Source organism: Spea bombifrons, chromosome 2 (assembly GCF_027358695.1).
Source record: "Spea bombifrons isolate aSpeBom1 chromosome 2, aSpeBom1.2.pri, whole genome shotgun sequence".
NCBI lineage: Eukaryota > Metazoa > Chordata > Amphibia > Anura > Pelobatidae > Spea > Spea bombifrons.
Window position 1 is genome coordinate 124,254,353 of NC_071088.1, and position 11,699 is coordinate 124,266,051.

At 41.1% G+C, this 11,699-nt stretch overlaps 1 protein-coding gene across 1 annotated transcript; it reads left to right on the top strand.

The window, feature by feature from the left end:
- Positions 1-401: 401 nt before the first annotated feature.
- On the top strand, positions 402-10,810 carry HSPH1 (heat shock protein family H (Hsp110) member 1). The gene is made up of 18 exons (XM_053456371.1): positions 402-706; positions 2,594-2,651; positions 2,887-3,027; positions 3,274-3,396; positions 3,512-3,611; positions 3,980-4,113; positions 4,244-4,488; positions 4,755-4,983; positions 5,951-6,057; positions 6,166-6,299; positions 6,461-6,660; positions 7,247-7,369; positions 8,018-8,155; positions 8,394-8,519; positions 8,632-8,739; positions 9,190-9,309; positions 9,691-9,852; positions 9,962-10,810. The coding sequence occupies exons 1-18, from the start codon at positions 600-602 to the stop codon at positions 10,166-10,168; spliced, it is 2,562 nt and encodes an 853-aa protein (XP_053312346.1). The 5' UTR covers positions 402-599; the 3' UTR covers positions 10,169-10,810.
- Positions 10,811-11,699: the final 889 nt, after the last annotated feature.

Below are 11,699 nucleotides of genomic sequence, written 5' to 3' on the forward strand. Positions count from 1 at the left end.
CCAAGTAGATGAAAGAAGGTGGTGTACAAAATATGTTAATAACCACATTTGTAATAAAACAATCTATTAAAGTGAATAGAAACATGTAGAATAATGTCTCAAACAAGGTTGTTATTCTATAAAATAGTCACCATCTGCTACACTCGGACATTGTCCACACACGGGATAAACACTAGTGTCTCCACAAGGTACATGATCCCTCACAGAACGCCACTGCAAATACAGCATAGCACCTCAGCGTCCTTGTTGCCTCGGAGACGAGTACATCACCGCCGAATTCTATGCTCCTATTGGCTGAAATGGAGCGATCTATCGAGAAGAGTCCAGAATGCGGAAGCGGAAATCGCACGTGGAGCCGGCGACTGATGCGAAGCTGTAGTTTCTGGAATCTTCTTCCACAGGAGGTATATGAATCGGAGCCGCCGCCTTCCTCACATTGACTCGCCCACCGAGTGAGAAGCGCCCAACAACAGAATCATTCGAACCATTCAGTACCGGTGCCTGCGCGGACAGTGAAAGGAAGGAGGATTCTTACGCCTGTTCTTAACATCGCATTGGATTTATCTGAGATCGTCTAATTGTCTTCGCTCGTTATCACCATGTCTGTGGTCGGTTTCGACCTGGGCTTCCAGAACTGTCATGTTGCCATCGCCAGAGCCGGGGGTATCGAGACGGTGGCTAATGAATTCAGCGACCGCTGCACCCCGTAAGTAAATGTACCGGAGGGCTATTCAACGGCAGATGTCTGTAATGCTTTGTTCATTGGCGCGTTGTGCGCCTCTATGGTCCCAACCTGAAAATGGTTGTTAAAGGGCATCCTCCTGCTGGCCGTGGGCTATATTCCCTCATGTCTACTTTGGAGCAGCAGCTTGCGTACCGTTTACATTTAATAAAACTATCTATGTCATGTAATGATTCGTGGTTATATTGTGTCTTTATCTCGGTAATTCATTTGGCCCCAGTGGATAAAGCGCTTCGTCTCTCCTCGAAAATATAATCAATGGGAATAATTTGGGGCCCTTAATTCATCTCGTCACAGTGAGTCTGTCGCCCCGCTTTATGAAGATTTAGCGCCCTTACTTTTAATCCGTTAACATATACAGAGCTGCACGTTATTCCTACTCTGTGTCATTATAGTATCTATAGTATCTATAATGACACAGAGTAAGAATAACGTGCAGCTCTGTATACGTTAACGGATTAAAAATAAGGGCGCTAAATCTTCATAAAGAGAAGGGCTCCATCCCCTCTTAGGTCTCCGCTGTCTCATTTACACCCTTTAACGCCGAGGCGAATGTCTGCGCCGCCGGCAGCCTGTCCGTGTCGTCACGGGACCCTTTGGTTCCGGCTGTGACGTCGCATAGAATAATCTAGAATGTTCCGCACGGTAGCACCGATGGAGTGATGTCATGGTCTGCCGGGATCTGTTACTGAAGCATCGTTCATACTGCATTCGGATGTTGATGTATTATGCAAATATGCACAAGTAGCACGGGCACGTTTCATCACAGTCCTTTCTTCCATGCGAAATAAAATTAATAACGTCATATTTACAGTGACGTGAGGGGATTAATCCTTCTCTATCAGTCCTGACCTGAATAAAATTATTGATTTAGACAATTATATATATATAATGAACATGCTGTATAGCTTATTAGAAATGACTGCTATTTTTCATATGGGTTTATTGCCTCATAGCCTCGGTGTTGACCAGCTAAAAAAATACAAATCTAGAAAACTTTATTAGCAATAGCATATCCTAGTTGACAAATATCTATGACTGTGATTAATATCATGTGCTAAAAACAGCGGTTTTGGCGGCAGTGTTCCTGTTAATTAGGGCATAGAATAATTGAAATATTGCGCTCATGAATGGTTCAGCGGATTCAGATATCCATAGTGATACCCGTCATGTTGCGTATGCTGGCTACGCTTGATACAGATTTTGTCTTATTCCAGTCATTTGCGTTATTTAACTAAACAAGTGAGATTAATTTTTGTCTTTCGTTTATTAAGCGCCAACAAATTCCACAGCATTGTACAATTTAAGTGGTGACAGTTAACACATACACAACAAATTACATTAAAACATACAGACGCATCAGGCGCTGGGAACCCTGCCCGTATGCTTATAGCACTTTTATACAAGGTTCTTGGAATTTAGTTCATTTGATTAATGTAAGGATGGATTGTACATTTATGGCAGATCCATGTACATACAAAATAACATCAAGGCGCTTGACGTTTATTTAAAGGGTTAATTCTAGGTTTTGAACCTAGCGGCATTTCTCTGGACCCTCTCTTCCTAGTGCAGGGGTGTCCAACTTGCGGCCCTCCAGCTGCTGCAGGACTACATCTCCCATAATGCTATAGACCTGGCAGAGGAGTATGGGAGATGTAGTCCTGCATCAGCTGGAGGGCCGCAGGTTGCACACCCCTGTCCTAGTGAATTCATATATACTCTACCCCGATCAAGATGTAGGCTATTGAATTTATACGACCGAGTGTATTTTACCCCCTTTTATTACACTAAACTCGAGAGCACTAAGTGCGTGTGTTGGTAAAATAGTAATAAATGTTTGTTTTGAAATAGGGCTGTGGTATCCTTTGGCACAAAAAACAGAACAATCGGCGTTGCAGCTAAAAATCAGGTACGTGACAATCTTCTAAGGTCATTTTTTTTCCTTTCTATGTGGAAAGTGTGGTAATCATAATACAGGTTGTAATTAATGTCATTTTTCTTATTAAAACACCAATTTTATGGATAAGCTGATTTTTTTACTTAATTCCTGTGCTGGACAGAGAGAGACTGGCATCTAAATTGTCTGCGCAAGTTACATGACCATTTGTTAGCTCTTCTTAATGTAGAATTCTGTTTTTATACAGATGATTACCAACGCCAACAACACAGTATCCAGCTTCAAGAAACTTCATAGCCGTGCATTTAGTGATCCATTTGTCCAGCGGGAGAAGAATAATTTGCCTTATGAACTCGTCCAAACAAACAACGGTGTAGTAGGCGTAAAGGTATGTTTATGTCAGACGATCTGCCCTGTGTAACCAGTGCTTGTATCTGATTTATTTGGTTTATTTCTCCAAATGCTTTATTTAAAGCCCTCACAATATAATCGAAGATCTAACTGTCCCCTTTATGCTTACCATCCATGTTCATTCCGTATGTGATGTGTATACTCTATATACCTTTATAGAGCTTGGGCTGTATGAGCCTGGATTTTAGGAAATGTGATTAATCCTGAACGGTTTATGTTGTAGGTGATGTATATGGAGGAGGAGCACGTGTTTAGTGTGGAGCAGATCACGGCCATGCTGCTGACCAAGCTAAAAGAGACCGCTGAGTATAACCTGAAGAAGCCGGTGACGGATTGCGTCATATCGGTAAGTTTTTAGTCTATGGTGGGTTTTTACTCAACAGATGGAACAATGCGTTCCAAACAGACTCTATTCCCCTTCCGTTGTGTGCTTTCTATGCTGAAGGTGCTTTGTATTGCAGGTTCCTTCATTCTTCACTGATGCAGAAAGGAGATCTGTACTGGATGCTGCTCAGATTGTCGGTCTGAACTGCTTGAAGTTAATGAATGATATGACTGCAGGTATTTCCATGCGAGCATGTCTTAGAATTTTGGTTTCCCTGTATTGAAATATATATAATCTTCTGACATATAGTATGGGGGGGGTGAAATCCCTTCTTACCCTATGGGTGGTGTGTGTCTTCCTCGGCCTGGGAGTTTGAGAGTTCTGCACAGTACGTTAGATGTTCCTAGCACTGCGCTCTTCTGGGCTGTGTCTTCTGATGTTGCAATCTGTTGGAGCTGCTCTCCCAGTTTAGGAATCTCAGCCCGAGTGCTGCTATGGCCACTGGGACCCATTGGCCTTCACTCTCGCTCTTTACTTTGATCTGGAAATTATATATATATTACAGTTTACAGCATTATGTATTAATGACTGCCGTCTCTTTCAGTTGCCCTGAACTACGGAATTTATAAACAGGATCTTCCAGCTCCTGAAGATAAGCCCAAGGTTGTGGTTTTTGCTGACATGGGTCACTCATCTTTCCAGATATCCGCCTGTGCATTTAACAAAGGCAAACTAAAGGTCTGTGTATGAACTGCATCTTTTGCAAATCCCACTGTGAATTTTCCTCGCTTTCATTTTACTTAATATGTTTATTTTATATGTTTGCCTTAATTTTACATATTATTAATAAAGCTGTCTCTTGATTTAGGTTCTTGGCACTGCTTTTGACCCATACCTAGGAGGAAGGAGTTTTGATGAAAAGCTAGTGGAACACTTCTGCGGAGAATTCAAAACCAAATACAAACTGGATGTGAAATCAAAAGTAAGGGCTCTCCTGCGTCTTTACCAGGAGTGTGAAAAGCTGAAGAAGCTGATGAGCAGCAACAGCACAGACCTTCCTCTTAACATTGAATGCTTCATGAATGATCTAGACGTGTCGGGACGCATGAACAGGTGTGTAAATGTGATTATTCGTGGACAAAAATGTGTTTCTTATACACGTGGAAATGACATGGGTTCGGGAACACTAAAACGATTCTGAAGCAGCGCATTAATGTTTTAATTTGCTAATTTCCTTAATCTAATCAACAACCTGTTAAAAATGGGAGAAACACAGGGCTGGTTCTTCTAAATAAAACCTCAGTTTTGCAGGGTTCATCTTATAATAGAATCAAGTTGTTGACTTGCACTAAACCCGTTCGCTGTGTTGAATCTTGCAGGTCAGAATTTGAAAGCTTGTGTTCAGACCTCTTGCAAAGGATAGATGCTCCTCTACAGTCCCTGATGGCACAGATTCAGCTCAGAGTTGAAGATGTCAGTGCGGTGGAGGTCATCGGAGGAGCTACGCGAATCCCAGCCGTCAAGGAGAGGATTGCAAAGTTCTTTGGGAAAGAAGTCAGCACGACTTTAAATGCCGATGAAGCCGTTGCTAGAGGGTGTGCTTTGCAGGTAATGTTTTTTGCCCTGGGGAAAGGAATTTTTTTATAAAGCAGATCTGCATTGCACCTGCGGAGGAACACAAACTCAGCAGTACTTTATGCAGTGCATTTGGTTCTGCAGCTACACTTCATAGAGATTAATCAAAGTTTATATGGCAAAGGCTTAAAGGATGTGAACCTTACAGATTCTTAACAATCAGTGTGCATGGACTATTACTTTGGTCTTGTGTAAGGAATGCATTACTCCAACGTACTGCATGTAGAGGTGCAATCGGTGTATGTGCTAGGGACTTGTCGTCATCTTATCCAGGCTGTTTTAGTCCTTTTGAGGTGTTCTCTGTACCATATGTTGCCCTTTTGCTGCCAGCATTCTGCAATCCTTGGGAAGCTAAATGAAAAGCAAATGACCTTGTCTGGCTTGCCCACTGTATGTTCCGAGACCCTCGGAATCTTTCCACGACAAGGGCTATTGTATGTTTACCTCGGACTCTTGTGGACAGGAACAATGTGTGGAAAACCAGCAGGCATCTGCTGTAAACTGGGTGATCCTGGTGTAATTTCTGCATTTCTTCTTGCATTATTTTTCTTATTCTCCTAAAATGTAATATTTAGCATTCTTCTAGAAATGTGGCCTTTTATTTTAGGCAATTACCTACATGTACATACTTCCTGTTCATTAAGAGGACATGTATTCTTTGTTGGTAGGGTTGCATGTTAAAGTACTTGGTGATTTAATATGTATTCTATAATTTCTGGAGAAAGTGATTACGTTTTTCAGAGAATGCTCTGGAACTAGCGTTAGACGTAGTGTGTGTGCCCTTTGGCAAGCAGCGGATGTGTTCTGGGAGGTGGGAAAGAGGGGTAAATGCACTGGGGATTCTTCTTTTCTACTGCTTGAAAATGCATGGATCTGTAATTTTACATTTTTTTGGGGGAGGCTTTTTATTAATACCCTTTATTATTTTTATTTTTTGCAGTGTGCAATTTTGTCCCCAGCCTTCAAAGTCAGGGAGTTTTCAGTTACTGATGTGGTTCCGTACTCAATCTCCCTGAAATGGAGCACAGAAGCTGATGAGGCTGAGGGGTATGTCTGTCTGCTGGGCTTGGTGACATTAATATTTTGGTTCTTTGTTTATTATAATTTCTTTGTGATCATTTTATGACTCCCCCCCCCCCATCTTTTTCTCTCCAGAATACATGAGGTCTTCAGCAAAAACCATGCAGCTCCTTTTTCTAAAGTTTTAACCTTCTACAGAAAGAATCCATTCCACCTTGAAGCATTTTATTCTGATCCATCTGCAATCCCTTACCCCGAAGCCAAAATAGGTATGATTTTTTTTTCCTCCCCATTCAAATATGTATAAACATAAACATGTGGGTTTCAGAGGAAGCCAGTAAAGTGTCTTCCAAATTCTATAAACGTGGCACAGTAATGTATGTATACATGTGTATATTAAGTTTTTTGTTTAATTGTTTTGTGTACCCAGGTCATTTTGTTGTGCAGAACATTTCTGCAGCTAAAGATGGTGAGAAATCCAAAGTGAAAGTGAAGGTTCGTTTTAATACGCATGGCATTTTCAGTGTGTCTACTGCTTCCATGGTGGAGCGGATAGAGGCGGACGGGACTGAGGATCAGTCTGAGGCTGATATGGATGTGAAGAGCACTGTAGAAAATGCTGAAGCCGATGTAAGTACCCATTCCCCAAGCCTATTACTGTTCTCACAGTCCTGCATGTAGAAAGGGTAAATTTTATGAATATCATTTGCTTTTTTGTATCCTTAGATCCTTGCCCAAGACACTAACATACTGTTTTTTTTGTTAGTTCCACTAGCTCTGCATTTTAAAACCGTGCCCCGGGAACAAGGGTGTGCAGGCATTCATTCATAGGCAATGCAGTTAGATACTTGGCTGTATATTTTTGTAAGACGGTTTGTTTTTGATGGTTGTCCAAGTATAATCAACTTAAACTGCATATTTCTTTTTCTTCCCTGAAATCACTTTTCATTTGCTCCTTGTGCGTGCCTAAGAATGTGGGAAAACTGCCTTTATGACTTTAATAGTGTAAACAGCAATCAAAATTCAGCAGTAAAGGTCAAGCAATATGTCTGTTTTCATTGTAGTTTTTTGATTGATGTGTTAAATTCCAGTTAGCATTAAACTGTCCGTAGGCTAGAAAATCGATTTTGTGCCAATTGTAATATTTAACTTGTGCCCTCTTTCCTCACTGCTAACCCTTTTTGACATCTTTTTGTGCCTGGGTTTTCCTTTTCAGAAGGCTTTCCAGCAAGATAACAGTGATGCTGGAACACAGCCCCAGGTACAAACTGATGGGTCCCACTCTCCTCCTCCACCCGAGCCTGCCAGTGGGGAAAACAAAGTGCCTGACACTGAAAAAGTGAGTGAAGTTTATTTATCATTTTATTGAATGCAATAGATTGCTTGCAAGACAAGATCCACTTCCTTATTGTGCCTCGGGGGAGGAAATGGAGATGCTTCCAAACCTTTGCCAAAGATTGATTCACTAAATGCCTTTTACTAGTACGGCGTGTCGGTCCTAAATGTTTCTCTCTAGCAATGGATCCACTGGATTTTGGGCTTATCGAGTTTATTATTATTTTTTTTGTTTTGTTTTTTGTCTTCCTCTGGCTTTATCCTTGCTAGATGATTTTTCATTAACCGTATTCTGTACAAGAATCAGTCAGGTAAATAAGTTAGCATTTACATAAAGGCAATTAATTGTAGGAGACATAGACTTCAGGGATGCGTACATTTTTAAGTGAGGCTATGGGAAAAATGTACAGATAAAGTGATGGATGGAAGAATAGATCAAGCGTATTACACTGGAAATGATAGACATATTTTTGATGTGTCTCAAGAGCTGCTTAAACTCAGTCTGTCAGTCCAAATCGAGAACTACACAACACCCCAAATATCAAACTCGGAGCACGATTGAAACGTACTAGCAATTGTGTAATTCATATAATTCTCTCATTGGACAGAATCTCCTCTTTTCTGTGGCTCAGTTATTTTATTACTTTTTCAGGGACCTGAAAAGAAAATGGATCAACCGCCAGAGGCCAAGAAACCCAAAATAAAAGTCAAGAATATTGAGCTGCCTATTGAGGCAAACCTGGTATGGCAGCTCGGGAAGGACCTGCTCAATATGTATATTGAGAATGAGGTGGGTTTTTGTTTTTAGGTCTGTAATAGTGTCAAAGGCTGGTGAAGGGGAGCTACTCTGTTAATCCTAGACGTTGACCCAAATGTTAAAATAATAGGTCTGATGTTGCACTCGGTGACCACGATCAGCAGTGTATTTTTACTATTCTGAGTAATAACATTCCCAACAGTGAGGCAGTTAATCTTGATCTGCACAATGCATCTTTTTCCTTATTAAATGTTAAATTCTATATCTACAGGGTAAAATGATTCTCCAAGACAAGCTGGAGAAAGAACGTAATGATGCCAAGAATGCAGTGGAAGAATATGTGTATGAGTTCAGGGACAAGCTTTCTGGACCGTATGGGAAGTTTGTTAGTGAAAAGGTAGGTGGCTTTGCCATTGCGCATAATTTTGTTTTAACTGTGGTTCATCGTTGTAGATCTTGAAATGATTTGTTCTCCAAAGTGGGTTTATAATCAGCTTTCTGTCTTTCAGGATCTAAATATATTCCTGGATCTATTAACCCATACTGAGGACTGGCTGTATGAGGATGGGGAAGATCAGCCCAAACGGGTGTATGTTGAAAAATTGGATGAGTTAAAGGTAAAGGCTGTTCTATGATTTCTGGGAGAAACGCCCCTCTAAACCCATTGTTTTTACCTTCATTGGGACATTTGAGTTTGTTATCCTTCAACTGCCACAATTTACCATTAGTGTTGGAAACTTCCAGATTCATTAATTACCAAGGGCACCAAAGGAACTTTGGGATCCCTTGGGAAAACCTCTCTGGCTAATCAAAGGCGTCTATATCCACACAGTGTTTTATTAATATGCTAATTGTGAGGTTAAAGCTCCTAATACAGTTTATATTTACTCTGCAGAACTATGTATATATATATATACAGTAGTAAATAAATGGGCGGCTGTAACTGGTTGTTTTTGCCAGGACATTCTTATACTTTTATGGGATTGAAGTCAAACTTGCAGTAAGTGACAAATTAGTGACCCTAATGAGTGATGCAAAAAATATAAAATTGCCCTTTCCGTTTACAGAAACTTGGTAATCCAATTCAGGCAAGATACAAGGAAGCAGAGGAGCGACCAAGACTCTTTGATGAGCTGGGACAAAGACTGCAACATTATGCAAAAATACTAGAGGAATACAGAAACCAGGTACAGAAATTGGTTAGATGTCTAGATATGGGGGAACGTGGGAGTTTGTGGGTTTCACCTACTAGATTGTAACCTCGTGAGAGCAGTGCCCTCTTCGCCAGTTTGTTTATTGTATGTGGTTTAAAAGTATTCTGACTCTGTAAAAGCGCCACGGAATCTGCTGGTGCTTTGTAAATGTAATGTAGATATGCACATCTCCGCTTAGCAATTGTTGCATAAAATGTCCAACAGTTGGAAACTACTACAGAAAATACTTTTATTGGGATCTCCCCATAAATTACCGCAGGGTGCGCTTTGCATTGAATGCTCCAATTCCGAGCACGTCCCCTTTCATTGAATTGCGGGTACGGTTTAACCATTTCTTTAATGTTTGTTTTAAAGAGCGAGACATATCGGCACATCAGCAGCATTGATATGGAAAAGGTAGAGAAGAGCGTCAGGGAAACGATGCAGTGGATGAATAACGCAATGAATGCTCAAGATAAACAACCACTGGATCAGGAACCCGTTATCTATGCACATGAAATCAGAGCCAAGCGTGCTGTAAGTATACATTTGTACTTAAATTCATGGCAGATACTGAGAAATGGCCCCCAAGCAGACCTGTTAATGCTCGTGTTTTTTATCTCATTTTTTTTCCCTCGCCTTTTAGGCACTGGACAGTAGCTGTCATGGGATTGTTTCACAGCCGAAACCAAAGCCCGAGTCGCCACAGAAAGATAAACCAGTTAATGGCATGAACCAGAACAATGGAGAGAACGTAAAAACCGGAAAGAACAAGGAGAATCCTGACGCTCCCCAGCAAAACGGGGAATGCAATCCAAATGACAATAATACCGTTGACATGGACTTTGATTAAAGAAAGCAACTAACAAGGCAACTAGAAAGGTTTTCTCTTCCGTTGCCTGCCTCTAGTTGGGAAATCTGTAAATGCAAATTTATTCCGGAGTCTTTTGTTTCAGTATCTCTGTTAGATGTGACCAAACACTGTCTGAGGACTATTTATTATGACCTGTTTAGTTGTTTCTAATTGGTTTTCCATTCACTGTATTATATGGCGCACCAGTCTATTTTAAAAAATACCTTGGAAAAAACAAATTCCTGTGGAATTGTGAACTTTCATATCACGCTTCTGTGCTGAGTTAAACGTTCATAGCACAGGCGGCATTTAGAATTCTGCTTTTTAGGGGTCTGAGCTTCAATTACCGGAGGGACAGCATCTTCTAAAATGTATTATTTTTGTGCATGCCACAATGTTAATATCTAGAAGTTGTCACAAATGGACTATCAAAGTGATACATTTTGGTTATTTATTTTTGAAAGGTTTTTTTTCGTAGAAAATGAAGCTGTATTTTAGTTAAGTGGCTTTGATGGCAGCAGATTCCATGTTTTGTTTAGATGTACTTGTTTCTTCTAAAGAAAGCTGACGGATGTGCTGCGAATGTTGTGAATTGTGGAACCTCCATTGAACTTTAATTAATTAAAAGTTCTGGAAAAAATGTCCAGTTGTGTTTGGTTTTTATTTTATGGTGGATTTATGATGGAACAATCTTAATTCTGTAATAAAATGGTAACATTTGAAGAAGCGGGTACATAATTTCTATAATTAAAATTTTGAGTGCCGGGAAATAAAGCTGAAGTAGCAATGTCTGATGCATACTATGCGATATATTCACTTAAGCCATTCGTTGACATGAGGTGGATGAAAAGAAAATGCGGAAACACATATTTGGCTGATTTACATTGCACTAAAATGCTCTGCAGGCTGTACGGTGGATAAACGGGACATAACGGGCAGCTGATTGGAAACTCGATACATGAGCATAAAATTGTTGCATGTGGCCCTACTATCCAGCAGTCTGCTTAGGTGGGCCCTGAACAAGCAATCTAGAAGGAAGAAGGGGCTGTTACACAGGCGCTGGAAGTCAGCCAAGTAGAGCTGAAACAACGAATCGATAAAATCGATAATAATCGATAACGGAAATCATCGATAACGATTTCCGTTATCGATTAATCGAGTGATCAATTCGTTGTTGGAGCACTCGGCTCCTTTTACTTACCTCCGCGAGCGTTCCCCGCTTCTGCTACACGCTCTGCAGTCTCCGCCTTCTTTTAGCTACGTGACGGATGTGACGCGTTCCGGAGGTAAGTATTCTTCATGTCTATGTGCACGGATCGCACAGAGCCACTCGCACAGAGCGAATCGCTCTGTGCGAATGGAGCCACTCGCACAGAGCGGTTCGCTCTGTGCGAGTGGCTCCATTCGCACAGAGCGGTTCGCTCTGTGCGAGTGGCTCCATTCGCACAGAGCGGTTCGCTCTGTGCGAGTGGCTCCATTCGCACAGAGCGGTTCGCTCTGTGCGAGTGGCTCCATTCGCACAGAGCGGTTC

Bases quoted from the DNA above. Each gene is read 5' to 3' on its own strand.
- HSPH1 (XM_053456371.1), top strand. From the start codon at position 600: ATGTCTGTGGTCGGTTTCGACCTGGGCTTCCAGAACTGTCATGTTGCC. The intron at 6,300-6,460 runs GTATGATTTTTT...TTGTGTACCCAG, and splicing joins TTACCCCGAAGCCAAAATAG to GTCATTTTGTTGTGCAGAAC. The intron at 9,853-9,961 runs GTAAGTATACAT...CTCGCCTTTTAG, and splicing joins AAATCAGAGCCAAGCGTGCT to GCACTGGACAGTAGCTGTCA.